We start from the raw sequence: 25,878 nt of genomic DNA on the forward strand, positions 1-25,878 counted from the left end.
TTATTGCATTTATAAAGAATGGGTATGATTGCATTAAGAATGTTGTTGACATTTTAGATTTCATACTTGCAGATTAACATGGTATAAATCATGCAGTTACAATGGTGGTGTTACAAATAGGTTTAGTAGATGCAGGGCGGGCTGGAATGGTTTGCAGTTAGGTGAAGGCACACTCACCATTGCCACCATATTTTTAACAGCCTTCAGATTGCACAATAGGGACAGGGGAGAGAGAATAGTATTTTCATTGCATGCACACAGGCCACCTCACAAGGGTTCAGATCAATAAAAAGGTACACAATGAACAAGCATCTGCAGTGCATCAACTAATATCCAGGAAAAATACTTTGGCACTCAATACCCTGATAGAGAATGTTACATTACTATAACTGTCCTGTTAAAATACAAATGCATGAGATAAAGATCTCTTAATTTACATTTATTCTGTTATTGAGGAGTTTGTCTGCTTATTTCATCAAGTGGGTAGTCATTCACCGCATGGGAACATGTGCTCACGTCACGTTACGCAAAACATGCGGATAAAGATTATTTGCTGGCTTCACATGATTGGGTGTAACAAGAAGTCTTTAGATAAAACCAAGGCTTGAAGTAATTAGGCTTTCCCACCGCATTTCAAAAGAGATTAAAATGAAGCTTAAGGTGCCAGGGCAACAGATTGTATTCCGTTCTGACATCATATGGTTATACAAGGACAATATATCGTCTTAGAACTGCGTGATGTGCCCAGAAAAAATAATGTTTAATGTGGCCTTTGCATTAGATAGGTCCATACCCGATTGATGAGCTGCTCTCCTGCCTCTGAAGCTGTGATGAGCTTGCACAAAGCCTGGAGGGCTTGCGGTGGCAGACCTGAGGGACGGAAGAAGTAGGTATCGTTAACATAGCAGATTCTTCAATTGGGAATAGTCAATAGTTTACCATTTTTGCATTTGCTGCTGATCTGAACTACACTACGAACAATAAAATCACTGTGTCTGTGTCCATGTCAGATGAAATTTTTGATACCATTGGTTTTGAACAGGAACTGAGGTACGGCCGAACATTTGTGTTCAAATTGTGTCCATAATAAATATACATTTCAGTAATTTACAACAACAAAACAATTTGTTTTTCATTTTATTGTAGTCTGATACCAACTTTGTCTTTGGTACTCACCTAGAAGTGATTGTAAAGTGGTACTGCATTGTTGAAGCCTGTCTCCTGGGTCAGCAGTGGGAAAGAAAACTGCTGCAGGGATGCCAGTGCCCGCAGAGTCAAGGCGGAAGCCCACGGCAGTTAACAAGGACTGCCACCCAGGGACTCCCCCAACTTTATTCTCCACACTTTGTTGGGACGTGTACATCGAGTTACGTTGACCGTTTTGGATTCTTTGAAGGGACTTCTCCACCTGCAAACAGTGTAACAGAAGTATCAGTAACATGCGTTTCCTTATGAATTCCATAACTACGTAAATCCATCTCTAACCAGGTGGAGTAAGACTCTCAGAGCATCGCGAGCGCGTTCCGGACACTGAAGAATCTCTGCTAAAGCTTGCCCAATCAAAGAGGAGGGGCTGTTCAGTTTCACATCAGTGCCAATCAACATGTATCCTGGACAGAAAATATAAGAGTAATAAGAGCACATTAGTCATTGAGATATTTAAGTTCATTTCTGAACATTTGTTTTTATCCTTTTTATTGCCAACACTAACCTGCCCAGTTGGAAGGATGCGAGAACTGCTTGCTGCTTTGTACAGTTTTCATAGCATCTGCCAGTGCCGCACTTGCCTTAGTTCCATTCAGGAGGGCAGTGTAGAAAGCATGGACAAAAACCTTAGAAGCTGCCATAGGGACCGGCCACAAAGACACAAGGACACACTGTGCCCCCGCAGCCAGGAAGGAACGTGTCAAGCCGACCACACCGTCGGCTGTCACCTTGCTGCTGGACTCCAGGTAGGAGCTAATCAAACAGAATCAGAAAGCAAGCTAGATTAAAAAACACCATTCTCATTGAACACAATGAACAATTTCCAGTAACTATGTTGCTTAACTGTTCATTTTTTTCAAATAAAAACAATATTGTGATCATTATCCCTACTGTACTGTATGTGAATCACCTACCCAAGCACCACCAGCTTAATAGGCAGCCTAAGGTCCAGGATATCGGCAGCTGTCAAGAGAAATTCTTGTAATGGTGGACTATCGCACATACTGTCCATATCACTGCCGTCATCTTGCATGTGGTGAGATTCTGGGTTGGTGTAGCCACTCCCAACTGAACCCTTCCTGCCTCGACTGCTGTTTCCTCTTCTTCGACCTGTACCTCTACCTATTGTTCCCCCACCTACGTTAGTGGTTGCTGCACCAGGCATACTTTCTGGGTTAGGACTAAGCACCAGTGCGGCCAATTTCCATGAAATGTGAGTAGCAAAATGAGCACATTCTGCTTGTGTCAGGGCACTCATCACCCTCTCTTTTGTCGCTGCTGTCCCAGATAGTGGTTGGCATCCCAATAGCTCCGCTACCATCAGAGCCTCTTCTTCGGCAGAGGGCATTGGTCCCCAGAGCCAGCGGTCCATCACTGGTGAAGGCAGTTTAGGATTTCCCACCACTGCTGCCATTGACACCCCACCACAGGGAACTGGTCCAGGCCGCCGGGGATGGAACTAAAAATTTGACAATACAAAAATGAATTAATGAAACACATTTAAGACAATGACCTGATTAGTCATCAATGATGACACAACGGCTTTTCAATGATGAAAATCTGAATAAAAAATTCCACCTTTGCACAGGATCCAAGGCCCTGGATTGATGGAACAGCAATGAGGCTAAAACGCTCGTATAGATACTCATTGGATGAACTTCCTTTCAGTAGAGCAAACGGTATTAGATAAAGTTCTCCTTCCAGAACTATGACGAGTTGTCTGTGTCTGCCCACTGGACCACTGGAGTGCATCAAGCCCTGTAGGACAAAAATAGGTGTGTACATGCACGGTTAGAGGGAAAAAAAATACAACTTATGTGTGTTGCTTGATCTTTCACGCAGAATTCTAGGAAGAGGGTAGTAACACTTACCCCCTCCATAGGTGCAATGAGCAAATCATAAAGTGCTCTGAGAGGAGGCTTCCCGAGATTGCTGGTGCGATGAGGCAAGGAAGAACAACCGTCTTTGGCAGGAGACATGGTATTACTGAACAGGCTGGTCATGCTCTGGCAGCTTCTACAAGTGTAACATATCACATTGTAAATTACACATTCCTGCTGTGTATTCAATTACGTTAAGGAACTTTATTATGTTCATATATCAACCTAGGTCAAATGTTTTTTTCATACACCTAGTAATTTTCACTATTTGAAGACATATTATTCCCTAAAGCACCAACAATGTCTTTAATGTGCACCAAATATTCAGTTTTTCAAGGAAAAAAGAACAATAAAGTCCAATATTTTACCATTGCTATTCTCATATAATACCAATTGACACAAGCTTTGTCATGAATGCCATGTAGAAATGTTACTACTACATTTTCTGGTGATTACAATGTTTTGATTGAATGTGAAGTGATGACGAGAATGATTTACAAGAATATTCAAACTCCACAAGGTGGCAGGATAGAGCTGTAATAGTCAGCAACTCTGCTCTTGTTACATTCCAATAGTGGAGCTTTGTTGGGGAAACATTAAGAGGAAAAACTCAACTGTGCTCACATATGTTCATGTAAAATATCATCCAAAGCCACAACAGCATTGGTCAACCAAAAGATTTGTTTACTTTGCCTCCCTGTGTCATCAAAAAGACGTAACACGTTGAGAACTTGCTAATGATGGCCAGAGTATAAAGCCTTTGCCACAGAAAGAGTAGAGGGCCAAGTTTTATTGCCACACTTGTCACAAGCATCCATCTGCTCTTTCTTTTAGGTCCAGCCAAAAAGCATCTCCCTAATGGGAGCCCACTAGTTTCCCCTCAACTAAAGCGCTTCAAATCATTCACTGCCTCAGTATAGTACTTTTTAAAAAGAAGCAAAATGTCCCTTTCTGTCTGTCTCTTTCTTAGAACTTGGCAAGCGCCTCAATGGAAAGCAAACAATCATTTGTTAGTCTGACAGGATGGAGGAATTCGAAGGGAGGAAATGGATAATCTGAGACAAGATGTGTGTCAAGTGTAGAGGGGAAACATTGAAGAGAAAAGACAGAGCATGCTGAAGAAGGATTTTTTTTAACTTGTGTGGGTGCCTAATTTGAGCAAAAAATGTTTAACAAACCTTTTGAATGTTTTAGTCTAAGGTTTATGTTGAAGGTCTTAAATAAACAACACTTATTTATAGCATTCCTTAACTGTTTTGTTTCAGTGGTTATTATTTTTGCAATTAATTTCACATTTTACATTTGTGGAAATGTTGAAAATAGCCATTGATGCTTGATAGTCTTATTTTTAAGTGGTTCAATAAGTGTCAACAAAGTGTACATATTTAAACTTGAACTGGATTTGGCACAAGGACACTTTCCCCTTCCTCTTGTATAAATAATAGTGTTGATCGTGAGGGTTAAACATAATAATTTCAAGGGCTTTACTGAAATACATTAATATTTCTCTTAATTATGGGTTGATTTTATCACTCCTTAATACCATTTTAACAATAAATGCAGTGCACATGCAGTTTATCATAATGACCGGAAGTTTTCTTTGTCTTCTCCAGCTGTAATATTGTGATCCACATTAGTCTCCAGAGCCTCGGGAATTTTATATTTCCTGGCTTTTTTTTTTTGAAGCCCACAAGAATGAGTGGATTATTACCGGGAGCCCATTAAAGGGGCTTAATGAGCACCAAGACTCAATTAAAGATGGAATTATCCTCTCATCAAAGAGAGGCTCAATAGAGGTCGTGTAAAGGGAAATATGACCCAGTCTCACACACATTTATTCAGGTCCATAATGTATTAGATGGAGTACATATCTAGTCAGTGCCATAGTGATGAAATGACTGTTTTTTGCAGCAAGTTCAATATATATGCACACATAGGCCCATCCCATCAAAACACACAGATGATAGAGGATTTAGGGGCTTGGCTCCAAGTCTATTTGATAAAAAGCATTCACATGCTGCTTCTACACAGATTGGACAATAGAAAAGAACTCCTTTCCCAGATGAACTAGAGAATTGCTAGCTTTAAAAGGAGCTTTTCTATTTCTCTAGTCAATTGAACTCAATTTTATCTTCTCTTTATATGCACACAGGTGTTTGGATCATTTACAAGCATTCTCCTACCTGTTGAAAAGGTTGTTTCTGGACACCATGCGCAAGAAGCCTGTAGGATCAGTGACAGAGTTAAGCTTGTTGTTTAACTCCTCGAATTGTTGATCCAACAAATCTCCAGCCTCACTCTCGGTTTCGCTGTTAGAACACCCTCTAAAAAAAGGACAAAGAGACATTAGACAGACTCTGTTATTGCAGGATTGGCAACTCCAGCTAAGTAGATGGTATAAAGACTTGCATTGTTCCCCCTTTGGAAAAATAAAGTCAAACTAGTCTTATATACCCAAAATACACACAATTCAACCCACACATAGATGGCCTAATTTCACTTGGCTCGATCAAAAAAAAAATCCTGGCAGAGTGTAATCCTTTCATTACAATGCTGATGATGTTGATCCAGCCATTGAGTCAACCACCCCCACCTGCTGTCTGTCTCTTTATTAAGTCTTTATCCGAGGGTATTCTGCAATATCACTGACTCCTACTGCAGTTGTTAAATAAATTAGCATGAAACATGACATGAACAACCTTCTTTTTACTGCAAAAGATGTGACAACATAATTTTCAAGGGCATATAATCTGAAGAGAAGTTAATGGTATAACATTTATGGTATTTATATACAAGCATTGACCATGAGGGCGGAAGTCTAGCAGATTTGAATGTCTTTTCTGGCCATGTATGGGCATTTTGTGTTTATGTCCATGGATAACAAAGGAAAGTACACATTCAATTGGCTTGAACTCATTGGGCATCCCTCTGGTTCTATCCTCGGTTATCCATTTGCTGAATAACCGCTTCAAAGCCTTTACTGCTGTACCATCTTCTCATTTGGGGAATTATTTTCCATTTTAAATGTGTCAGCTTAACAGCTGTGTGGAACTGTTAAGAGGCTGGCCAAAGAAAAGCCATTATTTTATCTCATTGGAAAGATAGTTTCCTTCCAAAAGTAGGAGTAGAGACTTGTAATCACAGTGAGCAATTGGGTGGAATAACACATTTTTTTACACTTGAACGAACTAGGTGGAGAAAATTCTCTTTTGGATTTTGTAGGGTTTTTTTTCCATCATTCCATTTTAATGTGACAAAATCTGTCAACTACTTTACAATAAGCTCACCTGCTGTAATACGATTCAACCCCGAGGGCCTCCCGTGCACTGGCGATGTGCTGCTCCAATGACGAGGTACTGACCACCGCGCCTCCACTGAGACTTCCACCTTCCTGGAAGTCTGATCCTACTTCTGATATTCCTTCACCCAAATACACCTCATGGAACTTTAGAATGCCTATAAAGACAAAAAACAAGCACATTGACAACAACAACAAAAATCAACGCGTTTAAACTATTTGGATATGAAATTTGAACAGAGAATTCTAGCCTTTTTTTATTGAATGCACATTAGACAACCACATACATGCTTGTGTGCCAGCTGGTTACCAAGGAACGCCAGATAGCGACAGACATGTAATTAACAAGCAAGGCTCTATGCTTGGGGCAATATTAAATGACTTAATGATCACTATTGTCCCTGAAGTGTTGCCTTCATTCATATCAATAATGCTGAGGGTGTCAAGTTCATTGTGTTGCCTTTGAGCTGCATTTGATTAAATGATAGAACTTGGTAGGATGGAACATGGGTCATGCCTTTTATTTCCCCTTTTTTACACAAAGGATCACTAGCTATGAGATCAGTATGGCAATTGTGTGACATGTTCTAATTAAGCTCAAGGAAAATTGAGTTCTCTTAAGACATTGAAATTTCACGACTCATAAAAAGATCAGACATCTTAGTTCCACTCAATACCAGACTTGGTGTGACCCAGAAAGAGATAAGAATGCAAAGCACAAAAGTGTTCATAAAATCAAGGAAAATAAGAAAAATCAGCAAGAGGATAGAAAAACAAAGGGTTATTAAGAACAGTTTCCATGTTTGACAGAGATGTTTTCAATGTGTTGAAGTTTTGTGAGGTGGGAAGATATTGCCAGAGTTGTTGGCTCTGTCGTTAACAATTAGTATGGTTCACAGGCAAAAGCCTTGTGGGTTGCTGAGGCAAATCCCATCAGCAAAGTGGCAGGTGGTGTAGCAGCATGGTGTGAAAACTGGACTTCATGACCCCATGGGGCAAAATAACACTTAGAAGTTGGAAAGTGCAAGCAAACAACTTTGTTTCCAACTTCTTTTTTTTTTACTGGGAATTAAGTGCTTCTAAAATAGGGTGTTGAGTTGGAAAAGTGTCATTGCAGAAATAAACCACGCATAAGTCACTTATTACCTGCTCCTGGGGCAAGTAGCCAGCTGTATAGGTAACCAGCAGCCATGGAAAAGTAAAGTACCAAGGATCTCTGGCTGTTAACTGTGTCCAAAATGTGCTCCACTGTTACTGGAGTGTAAGGGTCTGAGTCATGTTGGCCTGTCTGCCTTTCAACTAAAAGGTCAGCGAAAGCTCTGGTACGTCCCCGCTCTGCCACTGCCAGTGCCTCATCATGATGTCCTGTGGAGTGCAAACATTGTTGCAAAAAACCCATAACAGTCTTGAAGTAATAGACATCACATTGATAGTGTGCTTCCCAATGTTGTTAATAATACAATAAATAGCTAATATTTCTTACCTAGGCTCACAAGCACCCGTTGGAGAGCCTGGTAGCAGGAAGTTTGCAGGTCAAACAGGGAAAGTTTGTAGTCTGTGCTGTGCTGCGCTTCATGTCTGATGGCTTCGAATAGTGTAGATGCTCTGTAAAGCTGCAACAATGAAAGCAGTTTAGTTAATTTAAATACTGTTCACATATCAGTTTTGTAATTACTTAAGATATCACATCACAATGGCTTTGAATAATAACCTGAATGTAAAATTGACACTGAGCAATTTATACAAGTTTCAACCAAGTTCCACATCTTAGACTTCATTGTCATTTGGTATATTATATAACAAGCATATAAAATGATGGTCAATCATTAAGAATTATATTGTATAACTGCATAAGAATGGTTTTGAATTGTTTAGAGTTAATTTCGCTTAATCTTCTAATTAGGCAAGGCATTTTGGGTATTGCAATGCTGCCAAAGTAATCATTGGATTGCCAATCCCTGATGAGATTCAGTTTCCACATTTACCTGGATCTGTATTGAGGGGGAAAAAAGGATTTCTACCGCTAGGTGGGAGCATCACACCTACACGACCCAACATGTTCTCCAGCTGTCTAAATAGGAGGGCCACTTGAATTTGTTAATGATTTAGAATGCAACTCAAAAAAATGTTTCTTGAGTTTTATTTAAATTGATATAGTAAAGGGCAACCTATCTGTCTGCTTTATAGTCCTGTGCTGATTTGATTACATTATTTATTGTCATATGTTATATTTAGAAAAGGAGTTGGCAGGTATAGCAGTGGGTAATGTTGCACTTTGCCGAAGAGAGCTGGTGTTTAGGTGTTTGGATTCATTGAAGCCTTTATTGATTTCCTATTCCAACACGAATGGTCGTGCTGTAGGAGGAGTGAAAGTGCTACTGAGCCACTGACCAGTCGTTCCGGCCAACACAAAGGCTGAAGCACTCTGTTCACACTGCTTGATCACCGTCACACACAGTAAACAACAGCAGTAAATAAATGGTTACAGCTCAAGGTGAAATGATTTGTCCGAACACAGTGTTTTTGATTTGAGGGGAGAGAGAGAGTAAGTCAGGCAGGTTCTCATTGTTACACACGCATCGATGGTACCTCATTGGGAATATCCCAAGGTCACGCACCAAAGTCTTTCAGAGTCAGTGTGTACAGATCAGTAGAGATTCTGTTAGCTTTGCTGCATTAGTGCAAGGAGAAGTTGTGAGTCTCTGCTGATAGGGTTGTGGGTTGATTACTTTAGTGTTAGAGTTCAATTTTCTATATGTTTTGGCAGACCACCTTCGAAGAAAAAGAAACCTAAAGCATCTTGGCTGAGTAACAGGTTCACATATGTTGTGTCTTTGGTGACCTGTTGGGCTGCGGTTCAGACAACAGGGACACAAATTCAAAATGTCACCAACTCGAAGGTGGCTTTTATCTGACATGTTAAGTAAATGTCACTGTCATACGGAATCAGTGAAGCGAGTTGGGTGAACACACTCTACTAGTCATTTCTGTAAAGTTACTCCTCTTCTTGGGAAGTGATGTTCTCTGACAATTTACATCAACAGTAAACAAAATGTCTAAACTGCAGAAAAGCACTCAAATTTAAGTAGGCGTTGATCTATTGACAGTAGTAGTGTTGTACCAATTAAATATAATACAGGATAACCTCTGTTTTATCATGAACAACAGGTTCATATTAATTATTGCAGTGTATTAAAAATGTAAGGCCAAATGCTTTCATTTGCCAGGTGCGCTTTGTGAATATTAATTGTAAGAGGGTCATGGAATTTACTAAGGGTTGCAAATTTCAAGAATGTACATTGAATGTTGATTTGAGAACAATTAACATGTAAATTTGATTTTAAAAAAAGAAGATCAATGCTGATGTATATACTGTACGCACATAAAGCAGAATTAATTCTTTATAATGATTTCAATCAGCATTAGGCTCTTACAGATCTTTTTCTTTGCAAAAAGATGGAACTGGTTTTAATGTGAGGTAACCTAAAAAAACAGGTTAACCACACCTCATGGATATATATGGGACAAAAAAGAAATTGGTGTGTGGACAGACTGCAGCAAGAAATGTTAAGGGGATATTACATGGCTGGCAGGTGAGCAGTGGGTAGAACAGGGAAGTGTTTTTGATGTGTGATCTGGAGGTTTGGGACTGCAACAATACACACAGACAAAAAAGAAAAAACAACAACTAATCTTCAGACAGCTTTTGCCGAGATGACGCTATTTACCCACTCAACGCCCTGCACAGTATATTACCAGTAAACACGTTCTATCTGTAAAGCAGCCGATGTTTGTTCTAAACTTTGGATTCTCTACCCAGAACGGGGGCAGAACTGAGAACGTCAAATGTACTATATCAATATGTTTGACTTTGTCACATTTGGTGTGGTTGATAAATACCATGCTCCAGAAAGTTTAAGATGCACATTGAGGGTTAATGAAAGAAAAGAGTGTACTCGTTAATTTTATTCACCTGATGTTGGGCTTCTTCCAGATTCCCACTGGCCCACAGAGACAGCCCCAGACGATGGCGGATCTTTGCTTCCTCTTCACGCCGAGCCAACTGTTCTGCGAGCCTCAAGCCTGCCAGAAAGAGGAAGAAGCGTGAGAGGATGAGCGACAGAGGAGGTAGAGTACAAAATTATTCAGAACAGGCGGACTCGTTCGGAGGAACAGATGTAAGTGTGGCGTGGCGCTGATGTTATGCCCGTGATCAGGTTTAAATATTTAGCCTCAGTTCTAAGATGCATCTCACACTGGGACTCACATTTCCAAAGACACACAGTCAACGGCTGGCAGGCTGTTGTGGCCAATCAATGCTGTCTGTCAACTGCATACCTGTCAACCTCGAACCATTTGTGATCTTACCAAATTTTGTTTTCGCCCTTACATATATGTATAAATACATGGAAAATCTTACCACTTTACTTTTTTGTAAAAAATCACGAACAACAAAATGAAAGTAAACATAAACAAGGGAACAGGAAACGGAAATCACATGGTGAAAGTGTTACAAAACGAAATGTTTATCATGATCTTTTTTTTTTAGCCAATCAGAGGCGCCGGTACATATATCACTTGGCAGACATGCGTTTCCGGGAACGATTCTCAAAATCACCGTTTAGCGTACCATTTTCATGTGTACAGCGTACCAATATAAAAATGGGCTTTCAGTTGTACCAATTACGGCGAGAACGTACCAGTTGACAGGTATGCAACTGACTGAGCAAACACACACCTAATGCTTGCACAACAAGGCACATCATTTCAAGATCAAGTCTACACATGCTTTACCAATAATCAATCTCTAATAATAGACCTTGAACAAAATATTATCTACTTTAAAAAAGTGTAAAAGGGGTTTAGAAGAAAAAAATCTTTTCCCCAGTCCAAATGACGAAATTACGTATATTTCCGACAAATGATCTAATTTGACCAATCTACAAGACCCATTTTGTACTTTGACAATGGACTCAAGTAGATAGTCAGTTTCATGACACCTCTGAAGCTCTCGACTCTTTTACCTGACTAACTGAAGTCAAGATATGCCTGTGAATTGGACAGCTAGAGGTTGTCAAAACGATACCGTGTGATCAATGAAAGAACCAAGCCGGAATGTCTTACTTGCAAGAAAACTTTTGCTGAAATGTTTCAGAAATTTAAATGGAAATCAATCATTGGAACAAAATGGCATGCATGAAAGATGACAGTGATGATCAAGGTTTTGAGTTACATTCGATTTGATTGAATTGTTCAATCAGTCCATTTATCAATCCAAATGTACAGAGTATTGTTAACTTTAAATAAATTACTGTGATCACATCTGCTAGAAGTTTATAATAAAACCAGTTTACAAAAACAAGCAGAAATTACTTCAAAAAGAACATAAAAGCCATTTTAAGTGCAGATTGTCTCGGCCATGTGATAAAACTGCATGAAAATAATGACATAATAATAGTTCATCTTCTTGTAAACGCTGGTGAAATATTAAACTTACTAATAACCATGAATTCCCCTCTATTGGGAAGTGGCACTGTTAATATTATATTGATATTTTTTGAGCCTGTATAACACCAATGGCTGTCAGTGTACTTGTAAAATTAAGTGCGTGCACAGTGTGCAAGGTGATATACAATAACTAGCTAAGGCAGAGTACCTGCAAAGCTGCATTTTGCCTTTCAATTCCATTCCCTCAAGCAGTGATGTGTAAGTCACATCCTTGCATGTGTCCTTAGCCCGCCTGCCGGGTACTTGGTTCAGCCCAATTACTGACAAGAAAATGCTCTACAACTGAGAAGAGCGACAAGAGGGGGGAAGGAGCATTTAACAAATAAAAAGACCAGCCACTAGAGCACACATCACCCACAAGATTTCAAACTCACTGGAAAAAGTCAACATAGTCCAATGAACTTGTGCTTATTTACTACTTGATCATTTACATGTGCATTCTCTATAGTACTTGCTTATGAGAGGCTCAGAGTCTAGACTTTTGGTCAGAGCCAGTAGAAAATGGGCCAAACTAAGCTCGTTTTGCTATATTTTCCCGGCAATACTGGAAAACGGTCTGTGGCCGAAGAAGATAAGCCAAGAACAGAGAGCATGACCTGAGCTATCCCACAAACCTCACTAACAGACCACGGAGACTTCATGGCTCCTCTACGGCCATCCAAGCCAGGCTTTGAAGAATGACACAGTCCATCAACAATCCCCCCCCCCCCCCCCACCCATGTATCTTTCCACACACCCTCCCTCTGTCGCATGCACGCCCACCCTCTCTCCCCTGTGCATCAACTGTGCTCATCTTTCCATCTAGCGCCACTGCTTGTTTTTCATCTCTGTACCTCCCCTCTACCTGTTTCATCTCGAGTGTGGCGGCAGTGCTCACAGGGCCTCGGCACTGTTAGGGCTCATTAGGCGCTGGAACAAGAGAAAGGAAACAGATCTAAATTATCCTCTTCATTCTCTGACAACCTCACCCCTCATTCATCCCAACTGTAGAGCTGAGCCTTTCATCTGCCTAGAAACACACACACACATGTACACACAAAACTGTTCCCTCTCGGAGCTTTTGCCTTTTAGTTTTTTTTCATGATCAAGCCGGAATGTCAACCAACTCTGTTTTCTTTTTTCTCCATTTGACAGTGAAATAATACATGCGAATTATGACTCATGACCACCTCTCTGCCTGTCCGACATGGAGTGTCTTTTCTTTTACTCCTACTCTTTCTACAACTTCCCAAAGCTCGTGTTCCTTCAGTTCTCGCTCTCTGTATCACTCAGTGTGTATCACTGTCACCAAGCGTGCCTTCGGTGCACCCCGCAGGCACAGTCACGGAGCAATGGCTGACACCAAGATGTGGCTGGCTACCCCCATAGAGAAACCCACTGAAAATGTTAACGGTACTTTGACAGACAGATGGGAGAATCAGTGAAGCCCCAAATCAAATATCTCTGCTTTTACGCACAGCTTTAATGTGCAGGCTGATATTGCCTACACATTTATCCTGAAAAAGGCTTCGTATCTCACATTTAACAAATCGGTATGAAGTCACAATCAAAAGGATTCAATATTCCACTCTGGCGGCCTGGAGTGGTTAATACGTCGGCCTCACAGTTCTGGGATCGAGGGTTCGACTCCACATCAGTACTCACTGTGTGGAGTTTGCATGTTCTCACCGGGATTGCGTGGGTTTTCTCCAGGTACTCCGGTTTCCTCCCACACCCCTAAAAATTGCATTGTAGGCAGGGGTTGAACACTAAATGGTTGGTATGAGTGCGAGAGTGTATGGTTGTCTAATTATGCTCTAAATGTTATTAAAAAGGGCCATACTATAGTTCATATATTCTTAAAAACAAAGAACCAGGTTTTCAAAGTAGTTGGACAATTCTTCAATACTAAGGAAAGTGTTATAAAGTTTCAGGCTCAAAATTACATGTTCCTCTTTTGCCGGGTTGAAATCATTTGTCACTGTCGAAATCACACCAGATGCTGGCAATGACACTGTTATGCATCTTATGCTGTGTCACGGAATGAATTTTTTTTGGATGGATTCCACGAAAAAAAGCAAAGGCACCCTAAAGCGAAATCTTCTGTTCTTTCTAATGCCAACTGTTTTGTGATATGTCTGTGCCGAGAGATTTGGAAAGACCTGAGGGCGAATTTTAACTGATTAATTAATGGCTTTATAGTTACCGCATGCCTCAAATCTGCTATTTAAGGCATATAATATCAGATGATGGTTTGTAACAATGAATCAATATAAAAACACTCAAGTAAGAGTATACAAAGAAGAGGACAGCAGAAGCAGAGAATGGAGACAGAATGGGTGTCTTTGTTTTCAATAATGTTCAATAAGAACAGTCTGCAGCGGGACTATGGTGTTCCTAAGACCTAGATAATAAAAACAATTGCTTAAGGATGGCAGATAGAAGAGATGGATTCTGGTCTCCCTGCATTCACTTCCTGCAGGGTGAGCTATGACTCAGTCCACATAGGAGGTGCAATTTTCTAGGATTCAAACAGGGTTTAGGCCATAAAACAGTCGGTGTGCTAGAGCAAGACGTCGGTTAATGGTCATCTGCAAACCTAGTGGAGTGGATATTTAACACACATAAATGGGGGACTACAACCTATCACATCTGCACTCACTGAGATAATCAATTTCTGAGAGGCCAAGCTGTTTTTTCCCCCATTATAATCTGACACCTGAGATGTGTCACTGTGTGAAAAGATGTTTTTGGGGGGAAAAAACCTGCGGAAGTAGATACAGAGGCGGTAGAACAGTAGTTGGCAAATAGGGAAAAGGCTTTGGTATCCTCATAGGTTTGCACTGACATAAATACCGAAATACCTATACAACAAGAGAGAGGCAGATACATAAAACAGCCTGAATCCCCAGTGCACTCATAAGCACAAAGGCACAAACACACACACACACACACATACAGAAACTCCAAATGTGCATATCCTAATAAAAATGTAGCAAAGGCTTAGCAACAAATAGGCTGTGAATTTCATATTCATAAATTCGCAAACACTAAGCCTATCAGCTCAGGCAACAAAGGCAATGCTCAATGCAGTTCTGGCTGTTTCACTCACCTTCCTGCAGGTACATGACAGCTTGTGAATAGTTCTGCAATGCGTGGTGCGTTCTCCCCAAGCTGCCATAGGCTAGTGTCTTAGCAGCCAAGTCATTCGTCTGAGCCGCCACACTTAGGTGCTGCTCTTGAAACACAACTGCTCTCTCGTAGTTTCCCAACGACTCATAGGTAAGACCCAGGTTCCCATAAGCGCGAGCCTGGCGTGTAGGGTTTCCGGTTTCCTCTGCGATTTCCAGATCACTCTGGTGGCATCGCAGAGCTGTCTCATATTCTCCCATGGCTTGGTATACAGCACCGAGACCACAGCTGGCGTCGCCCTCCAGTATCCGATCGTGGGTATCACGGGCAATGACCAGTTGACGTTCCAAACATGAAATGGCCTGCTCATAATTGCCCAACTGGCTGTGGAGTGCGCCCAGTTCACCATAGGCCTGAGCTTTGAATCCACATTCTCCCAGCTCATGAGCAACCACAAGCCGCTTCTCAAAGCACACCAGTGACTGTTGGAGGTTTCCCATAGCCCTATCGAGAGAAAAACAGACAAATACTATAATAAACCAATACAAAACCAAATAAAGATGAGTTTTTTTCAGGATGGTTGCATCACAACAACTTATAGTGAAAATTGCATTTTTTCCTAACTTCAAAGATTAAATGGATTACTCTAAAATATGTTAAGGAGTCGATCCTATACTAGATAGTTAACAGTGTGTGCTGACAAAGGTGTATCCTATTATAAACCTTTGAATTGGCTTGATAGCTTTTAAACGTTTTGCTCCTGCAGTCTCTGGTATATCATCAAAGGGTGAATGCCAGTTCAAAGGGTATGGGAAAGGTATGAGAATAAAACTCCTCGCAGGAATTAATGTTGTGTGATAACATAAGTACTTTGTTGAAAACTGTCAGAAGATGAGAGGGCTTTGTGAGTAAGAACTTTTAATTCCTTCTGATGTCTAATACACCCACGCGTGAATACTATGATGCTGACAACGCAGAAAATAATTTGCCTATTGAGGACTTAAGAGCAAGCAGTTTTGCAAATATTTTCTTTCATTGTAGATTCTTTGTTTGCTATCAATCCTTTCATACAAAGTTTAAGAAAAAAAGGCCCCAAAAGCTCCTTGAAATGGCTCAGCTTTGTTCTGGAGCCAAAAATTTAACTTGCAGATAATTGTGGCATGGTTTTATGTTCATAGCTGTACCTTTTTCCAAATAAAGTAGACTTACCTGTGTCCATTCCCTAAACCTCGGTAGGCCTTTTCCTGATCCTGCATACAGTTGAGACTCTGAGCTACTGACAAATATTGGTCATAGTACTTGATGGCTTCTTCAAAGTCTCCAAGAGCCTCGTAACAGTCCCCAAGGTTTCCGTAGGCCCTGCCCCTGTCCATCACAGACTCATTACCACTTAGTTGCTGTAAAGTAGCAAGCTGTTGCTCCAGGTATCCAATAGCTTCTTCCATCACCCCGACATTCATCTTTGTTATGCCCATATTTCCATAAACCTGTGCTTCGACAACAGGATCTTTTAACCTCTGCCCTATTTCTAACTGCTCTTCGTAGCTCTTGAAGGCCATGGCGTACTTCCCTAAGGCCATGTATACAGCTGCCAAGTGTCCGTGAGCTTTGCATTCTCCAGACAAGTCCCCAAGCTCTTGGTAAACCTCCAGCTCTTGGGTGTGATAACCTAGTGCTTTGTCATACTTATGGACAAGTCTGTAAGTAGCCCCAAGGGCAGCATAGGCGCAGGCCTCCAACCGACGTTCCTTCACCTGAAATCAGACAAAAATAATACATGATCACTACTGGAATTACACTTATATAACATTATTTGAGAAAGTACCAATTGTTCAGTACCTGATGAGCTAAGGCCAGCTGCTGCTCATAAAACTGAATGGCTCCAGCCACGTCTTTTTTACAGACAAATATGTCTCCGAGGTTGCCTAGAGCTCTGAAGCGAGCCTGTGAATTGTTGAGGGATTGGGCCAGTGACAAAAGATATTTCTGACACTCTTCTGCCTTTGCAAAGTCACCCAAAGCCTTGAAAGCCAAACCCAGGTTACAGTATGCCTTGGCTTGACTTAGTTTATCGTGGAGATCCTTGGCCAAAGCGAGGTCCTGCTCATAGTATTTGACAGCATCCTGGTAGTTACCCAAGCAGTAGTGGGCATAGCCTAAATTGTGACAAACTTTTCCTTCACTTTCCATGTCTTGGAGGTCAGGGGACAAGCGTAGGTACTGCTCATAATAGGGCACGGCCTGAGGAAATTCCCCACGTGAGCAGTGAAAGTTGCCAAGGTTACCCAGAGCTCGCGCCTCGCTCTGGACATCTCTAAGCTCACGGGCGATGTTGAGATGGTTCTGGTAATGCTGCAAAGCCCGGTCATGTGCGCCCAACGATTGGTAAGCCACGGCCAAATTGCCATGTGTGGATGCTTGTGAGGCCCGGTCATTGACCTCCATGGAGATCTGCAGCTCCTGGCGGTGGTAACGGACAGCCTGGTCAAAAGCTCCAAGGGCATTGTAAGCGTTGCCCATGTTTCCAAAAGCCCGCCCCTGTGCGGCATAGTCATTGAGCTCCTGTGCAATGGCCAGGTGCGTTTTGTGGAGTTTGAGTGCAGTTTCATAGTCTCCTTTCATCTGGTGAATAATTCCTGTAAACAGAGTATATTACGATTAAATTTAAATGGGTAACATTGTAACAGAAAAAAAATGCTGTGTTTCAGCAAAGCCATTTGGTTGCAAAATAGCTTTAGGTGCCATCTGTTCTCCGCTTACACAACACAATTATAGCCATTATAAATGGAGTGATATCAAAAGATGCATTTGCTGTATTTTTAGGATATATTTTTCTTTTAAAATGACAGCTTTTTAGAGTTTGAGATGATGTAGATGGGGAATCATGTAAGCGCGTGTGAAGTTGATGTGGAAAGCTCAGCAAAAAACTTTAGCTTCAGATAAGTATATTGAAACAATAAATAATCCAGAAGCCGGTGGCGGATGTATTGTCGCTGATAAAATATGATCTCATCAAAAATAACAACCATCTGCCGCAACACATAACCAAACACATGCAGATTCCCCCCGAGATCCACCAGGCAATACGAAACAACAATCTCAAAGCACAGTAAAAAAGATATTGAAACATATTTGATGAATTTGGGCTCCTCTGCACTGAGACTAGCTTTTTTCGGGATCATTGTCAAACTGCTTTTAGGGATATAACATCCCCACTGTTTGTCAGTTTTTCCAGTACACCGCAAAAACGCACTGGCATACGCTCATGTGTTTTCCCATTCAGAACATCATGGACATGAACTCAAAGTGTCCAATAATACTGGTTGACATCTTAAAATTTACAATTCAGAAATCATGTAAATATAAATGCACATTACACAAATTGTAACAGGTATGTCAGTAATAAAAGCCAAGAAAAAAATGTCATCCATTCAGGAGACTTTGAAAAATGAGTCAAAATGTGTTTTTGTTCAATTTTAAGTGATGCAACTGGACCTGGTCTTGAGACAAAGCCAAATGTAAGACAAAAGGTTGGGGGGCTTCAATCCAATCATTGCTTTTAGAAGTTTGCACTAAAACACATTCTATTAAAGTGCATTTTAGCAACAATATTCCTTTTAGTTATCATACATTTAATAATGCCCTCGTTTTTGCTTGTTAAGCATGTTAAGATTCACTATGCAGGCAGCTTGAAGGAGCACTGGCAGCTATCAAAGTCACGCTCAAGGTTAGGGTGTCCTCAACAGTAAGAGAACGAACTGAGAATGTAATGCCTTCTGGTGCATTACCAGCAAAAATGCTCCATGCAGCTGGTCGCAAACGAATCAGTAACACAGCCATGGAGACTGGTTGAAGAGACTGTCAGCACAGACGCAGGGGGTGCAGCCCCCCAACATGGTAAGGGGATTACAGAAAATAAAACCATACCTCTACCAGGCACTGCCCGCACAGTATGCTGTCAAAATCAATATGATGCCTTTACAATGTCTTTGTGTTAAATTAATCTTCAACTATTGTGGTAAACCATAACATAATCGGCTCTACCACAAAATGTATGAAGTTTAGTTCTTTCAAAATGTGTCAGTTAGAGTAAAAACAGGGCAAGTAAAAATGATATTGATGATTTTGTGCAACATTCAATCCACGTAAAGCATATACAGTCTTAGTAGGACTTGTGTTGTCACTTTTTATTACAAAGTTGGCTTTATATTGACGGGAATGATTGATGACTTTGAGAGATGGTGACCTGTTTTCTGAGTAAATTACTGTGGATTTTGTTCAGGTGCTATCGAGATCAGTATTACTGCAGATAACTGTGTATTACTATTTTAAATAATGGATCTGCCACTTGGTAAGCATTTTGGGGGTAGGGGTGTCAAAATAGATTATTATGTTGTGTTGCGCCACTATTTTCCAAAGGGGTGGATTTAGACAGAGACTTTGGAAAGGTTTTGTATCCACGGGTATTAAGTATTCAGCAGAAACATTTAATCATTTATTTACTTTTGGAAGCAGGATGTAAGAAGTATTCCAGGGTTGTCGATTTTATTGACAGGCACAGAGAGAAGTATAATATCCAGGGGAGTTCAAGAATGAATAAATAAGAAAGGAGCATACATTTTTAACTATAATTAATACGTATCAGGAGGTCTATACTTCTTAAAGGATTGAGTAGGATTTAAAATCTTACTGTGTGAAAACAGCACACACAGAGGGAAATGTCGCAATCTGTGGGGGGAGACAGAGAGCAGAGGAAGAGACCAGAATCTGCGGATATGTCCAAAAGATATGGCGCTATAGGGCTGTGTTGTGGTGTTAAAGTACCAAATAATTAATCAGAGGCAGAACCAATCCTTAACATCTGTTTAAAATGAATAACAAGGTTGTCAATTGTTAGATTAAGCTCATTTACTTTTTTTCCAGAGATGATTGTGAAACAACATAAAATGTAGAATTGTCTAGTAGTGTTATATTTGTAGACATAAAAATGTGTGGTGACGGGTAATTTGTCTTGAAATCAAAAGTCAAGGAGTAGTAATGCGAGAAACAGTACATGTTAGCACAATTTTTGTGCCATTTTACAGGACAGTGATTTCTTTTATGATTGCTCCTCAATGGATGCCACCAAAGCTTTTGTGCAACGGTGGTCTAAGTGCAAACATCTGTCAAATCTGTCATGAAAGCCGAATAACAACAGTGCTTCTCAATTATATTGTCACAACCCCCATAGGAAAAGGAAAATATTTCACCCACTCGCCAATTCTCTGCGCCATGACAATAAATTATAAATTGTTGGTTAATAAAAATAGATTATGAGTGCACTTAGATTTCTGGAATTATTTTTTCTCCCTCGCAAAAAAATAAATTTAAGACGCTTATGAGCATGATTGGGGTGTAATATCTAAGTGACACTTACATTTATATGGCATCATTCCACTCCACTATTCCAGATGAATTATATCAACATGCATTTACTTTGGCACCAAGCAAACAAAAAGTGCTGAGAGCCTTGAATTGAACATTAACAAATCCATTCCCTTTTTTTTTTAAAACAGCGTTCATCTTAAAACAAAAAGTAGTTGGACCACCATAGTTCTTAGGGGCTTAATTTGCAATGTTGAAAAAGTATCATTTTCTTTGTTAGACCTCAGAATATCATGCGGTTAGTGGATCTGGTCCCAGGGCCTTGAGATTGACAACGTTGGATTAGATAGACATGCTGAGTGAGAAAACTGCACATATAAGAGCATTACACCCAACTCTATCTTCACCACCCATTGAGCTGTTCCATCTCGGCACCCGCTCAAAAACCAACTGCTCTTTATCTCTCTTATTCATCACCAGACTGTCCACGAACATGAAATGTGTCTTGGAATAATTCATATTTAGATATTCCAAACCTAATTCGTATACAGTTTTGCCATTGCAACGTGCTAAACTTCACCAAGTGCGGATAAAAGGATGAACTTGCCTTCAATTTATTCTCAGAACAAGAACTAATGTATTATTTCAGGTCTTCAGCTCAGAGAATATGTATGAAAGTATAACACAATATCAACTGGAAGAATCTTGAGCGTGCCAGAGACCCTGAATATGATTAGTAATATCATAGTAAATTGATAGATAGGTCTTTGCGGGGAACATAGAATCCCCATCAAAGAGAAGGACAGGTTGCTAATATTGACACAAATCCCAATAAAAAGCTAAAGATATCATCAATCCTAGATAAATGCATGTGTGTGTGTATTTGGTTAGCTCCTTCTTGCCTTCAATTTATCCTGTCTGAGCCAATAGGCTGGACAAATTCCTTTTTGAATTATTCTCTTTCTTTCTCCTTTTGCTATAGTCCAACTAATAATGTATCTATTTCCAAAGGCTTAGTCTCCAAAATGAGTAATCTCTGCGTCTCAAAGCTCTAGGCAAGTCTAGTTTATAGTGTGTTTGGCCCCAATTTTGGATTAAATAATGCTGTTTTAAATAGAGAATAATATTCAAAGTATACTTACGTTTTAGCGAGGAATAAAATATTCTCCACGCATTTAGAAAATAATAATTTGCTTCAACTTCATGGTCAATAGAAATTGACTGCCGACAAATAAATTTCAAAATCGCTACGCTTTTACGGGTATGAGTTTGTCTTGTATAATTGGGTCGTGACATGAAAAGTCTGAAGATAATACGGCACAGATTTTACCCGTTTGTTTATTCAAGATGTTTACATGTCAACTGACTACTTCAGTAGTGAGTAGTCGTACTACTTCAGTCCCTTCGCCGATATGCAATAGCGCTGACTCGTTGGTAAGATGGCCAATTATTGAATAATATATGAGACTGGAATGCAAAACATTCATATCCTTTATAGGTCAGAGTTTGCTGAGCCAGGTCCACCAGTGCCTCTGGGCATTGAGGTTGGATATTAAAGGATAGTAATCTCTATACAAGTATGCCTCAGGGGCAAATCAGCCATGGCCCAACCAAGCCGCAACCAACTTCAACAACAAGCTGCAAGGGCTTATAAAACTGTCCACTTTGCCATTTTCTCCAAATGTCTTATTGCCTTTCCCAAAAACTTTTCTCTTTTGAGCTTGTTAATTGTTTGGATCATTCCCATTTCCTTTGTGTAAAGGAAAGGAAAAATGTTTTCAAGACTTCCAATCCAGCTTGTGGGCATCCGTGATGGAATAACAACAACAATGTGCCGCGGAAAAAACAACAACAGAACAATTACAGACAGAAGCTCCACAACCTCCACTTCATTCCCTGTTATCTTCATTATTCAGCTCCACTTGAATCAGCTATTAAAGGTAATTAAGCGATTCATCAAGTCAGTTTCAATTACTAGTGGCCTGACAGTTTCAGATTACAATCAGCAGGGGTGAGGCAGGGGACCAAGAGAATGAAAGGCAGAGGCATCAAAAAGTGAAATGAGGACGGAACAGAGCAAGAAAAAAATGGCAGACAGACAGATTGGCTACATTGACACGGGGTTTCCTCGGTGTCAGGAGGTGTAATTCGAGAACGATGGTCATCTTTCCGGAATTTGTCCCCGTAGAGCAACAAGTTTCATTGCTACTCACGACTCACTCATTTAGTCATGTCACCAGATGGAGATCTTTAACACTGCACTCATCATTACAACATTAGAATGACTCACTTTTGCTACCAATCATAAAGACCCTGGCCTGGTGGTATATTGTCATGGGATTCCTATAAGACACTAGAATATATCTGCCACCTGCCACCTCACATCATAAAACTCTGATGTAGGTAGCATCATAAAATGTACTCTTGAGAGGTGCTTCAATTTACGATCATCTTGTCTCAAAGATCAGCTGTATTTTGCTGCCAAGGGGATGTGCACCATTTAGGTTGGTCAAATCACAGCTTCAATTTATGTTTGGTTAATTAACTTCAATTCTCCACTTGAACACATTATTCAGAGGTTAAAGACTAAATCATCCGGAAGAACTATTAAACCTTTGCGTTGTCCGTTAGAATCAAGGTTAGTGCTGCTTTGATGGCTATCATAATTCAAGCAGTGTAGGTTGTAATTGCTGCACTAAATACAGAAAAATGGGCTCACCATTGATCTCATGGAGTTTTTGATAGCTAAAGGAGCAATGTTTTATTGCTTTTTTACTATTGTATTACTAGGCTATGCATTTAATCATCTTCTAGAGCAAAGATTTTCTAATTTGCTACTAAAGGTTGCTTTTGCTCAAGACTAAATTCTATCATTTGAAATTAATGGGATTTGTCCTTTGATTCTAGTTTTCACAGCAGCGGATCCTTTTTTCTCATTTTAAAAGGCGAAAAATTCACACAGCGTTAAAATAAAACTTCTTCATATACACCTTTGGGTATTGTATAATCATATGGACCTTGAATTATGTATGTAAAACTACATTAGGGAAACAGTCAAGTCTGTAAATGGAGCAACATTCATATGGGGGTAAAGGAAACCACACTGGAAAACGCCCAGCATATTTTCTACATTGGTTATCTTAAGGATATTAAATATACTTTACAGAAGGCACTCCAGATATTACAAGAGCAAAACTGGATCCTTTTTATATAGAGGTGCAAGCTACTTTGGTAATACCCAATCACCAAGAACATTCTTCACGTAACGTTGCATTTTTGTGAAATAAAATCTTCAATCAAGATATCACTATTCATTTTGTGTTTTGCAAACCTACCCAGATTCGAGGAAGCTCTTCCTTCGGCGGCTCTGTCTTTCAAACCTTCGGCAATTGAGAGCTGTTGTTCATGATACTGTTTGGCCCTCTCCAGGTCTTGCATGCAACGAGCTGCATGCCCCAGGCCTGCATACGCTCGCATCTCAATGGACTTTTCTTCCAGTTCTTGGGCAAGCTCCAAAACGTGAGTGTGATAAGACATGGCCTTGTCAAAGTTTCGGTGATAGTGGTACGCGCTGCCCAAGTTGCTGTAGGCCCGAGCTTCTTCACGCTTATTTTCGAGGGTCTTGGCGATATCCAAATGCTGCTCGTGGCATTGGACGGCATTGTCAAAGTCTCCCATAGCAATGTAGACAGCACCCATGTTTCCCAGCTCCCGTGCCTCGGAGAGCTGATCTTTAGACTGCTTAGCCAGCAGAACACACTGCTTGTGGCTGGCTAATGCATTTGGGTAGTCTCCAATGGCTGTGTATACATGTCCCAAGCTACTCAGGGCCATCGAGGCAGCCTAAAGAAAGAAACAGAGAAAGAGTAGAGCTTAGACTCGAAAAGAACCAAAAAAAATGAATAGACATTTACAATATTTGGAATATTCAAATGAACCACAACCACATTTAATTATGAATATGAATTGAATAGTTTTTGTACTGAACATTTTTAACACTACAGGCAGGAAAAAGAAAACTTAACAAATTCCCCAACGAGGGCTTACTGCTCGGACACCAACTGAGCAAGTAAACCTCATTTGATTCTGAGGTTGCAAAGCAAGGAAGGGGGTAAAGAGTGATGCATATCAGCACAGCAGTAGGTTTGTTTCAAAGCCGCCAGTTTGCCAACTGCAATCATACTTCATGGCGTGCCACCGACCACGGAACAAAGACAGTGCTAATCAGGTGGGTGAGCAGAGTGCTTTCAGCCTCAAATTCGACCTGTGCTTAGGGGGGAGTGCAGTGTGTGTTTGTGTCATTACTGCCTCGCTCCTGGCAGGAATGCTCAGGCTATAGACACCGATAAATGAATTCTGAGATTTCAATTCATTTCCACAAGCAGAGTCGACCTGTTAAAAAAAAGACTCCATGAATCACAAATTCCAGTTTGAAAAGAAGTTTTACAACAAAACATTCCCACATACATACAAGCTACCAGAATTTGCATGTAAATGAGTTTGTAAACATCCACCTTTGCTTTTCTCCTTTGTACAATGTCATCTGTCATAGTGGGTATCTCCCTCTTATCTTGTTGTCTTGGTCAACAAAGTATTACGGTAGTACTATTTTCATCCACAAAACAATCGATATAATTTTAACTTCTTACTAGCTTCTAATTTGCAAAAATACCTTTGCAGTTATGAACTCAAACTCAATACTTTGGCCCTGCCTTGCATTTAAAAGCTTGCCAAATGTCATTAGATTTCTTTCACATTGACAAATTCCTTTGTCAATCTGAATATATCCAAGGTAGCATATCATGAGCTCCCTTATTAGATATTTATAAAGAGGGTAAACAGCTGTGACTGGGGTCAGTTGTCTCTGCCTGAACAGATGTTCAATTAATCTCACACGACCAGCTAATAAAGCAACTCCTTCCACAGGTCCCACCCAGCCCATACCGGCCAGGAAAACCTTTGGATTGTGGCCACCGGGGAGGACGTTCGTTCTGACAGGGAAGGTCAATGTCATTCCTGAAACTAGTTACATAGACTGGGTCATGATGAAAGTCAAAAACACATAATACTACGTTTGAACTGTTCAAACTTTTCTTTAAATATAATTTGCATATGGTGCACTCATATGCAATTTACTTTGATGATAAATCCAATAATCTTAGCCATCGGGACATAGCAAAAAGGACATATGGCTGCAGGGCAACATCATGAATTTCTGAGGCTTTGACTAAATGAAAACTAAAGTACCTCTTTCAGAGATCAAATAAAAGAATCAATACAATAAAAGACTCCCTTACAAGGACAAACACCTTCATTCCGTTGCTTAGTTTGCTCACATGAAATGCACAAACGGTATACAAACCTAGCAAGCATTATTTCTTTTATTTCAAGTTGCTGCTGATGTCTGCAACCAATTACCTGCTGACAAAAGGAGGTTCAGCACTTTGCTCAAGTTTAGAAACGCAACAAGGCATTACACAGGCCCAGGGATGCAATTACCCTTCGTCACAA

General features: G+C 40.3%; 1 protein-coding gene across 3 annotated transcripts in view; it reads right to left on the reverse strand.

Annotated features, from left to right (window-relative positions):
* Positions 1-25,878, reverse strand: part of LOC144195692 (tetratricopeptide repeat protein 28-like) — a 131,069-nt gene that overhangs the window by 2,567 nt on the left and 102,624 nt on the right. For 2 of the 3 annotated variants that reach the window (XM_077715498.1, XM_077715500.1), the window contains 17 exons: positions 23,703-24,210; positions 16,843-17,639; positions 16,213-16,757; positions 14,984-15,507; positions 10,358-10,467; positions 7,868-7,997; positions 7,531-7,749; positions 6,374-6,542; positions 5,270-5,410; positions 3,078-3,222; positions 2,785-2,964; positions 2,121-2,665; positions 1,712-1,959; positions 1,486-1,610; positions 1,177-1,408; positions 794-870; positions 178-201 (listed from right to left, as the gene is read on the reverse strand). In XM_077715498.1, coding sequence (XP_077571624.1) covers positions 178-201; positions 794-870; positions 1,177-1,408; positions 1,486-1,610; positions 1,712-1,959; positions 2,121-2,665; positions 2,785-2,964; positions 3,078-3,222; positions 5,270-5,410; positions 6,374-6,542; positions 7,531-7,749; positions 7,868-7,997; positions 10,358-10,467; positions 14,984-15,507; positions 16,213-16,757; positions 16,843-17,639; positions 23,703-24,210 — 4,719 coding nt within the window. The remainder of the gene's footprint in view (positions 1-177; positions 202-793; positions 871-1,176; positions 1,409-1,485; positions 1,611-1,711; positions 1,960-2,120; positions 2,666-2,784; positions 2,965-3,077; positions 3,223-5,269; positions 5,411-6,373; positions 6,543-7,530; positions 7,750-7,867; positions 7,998-10,357; positions 10,468-14,983; positions 15,508-16,212; positions 16,758-16,842; positions 17,640-23,702; positions 24,211-25,878) is intronic. The other variant, XM_077715499.1, reaches the window with a different exon arrangement.

The sequence above is a fragment of the Stigmatopora nigra genome, chromosome 4 (assembly GCF_051989575.1).
Source record: "Stigmatopora nigra isolate UIUO_SnigA chromosome 4, RoL_Snig_1.1, whole genome shotgun sequence".
In the NCBI taxonomy this organism is placed as follows: Eukaryota; Metazoa; Chordata; class Actinopteri; order Syngnathiformes; family Syngnathidae; genus Stigmatopora; species Stigmatopora nigra.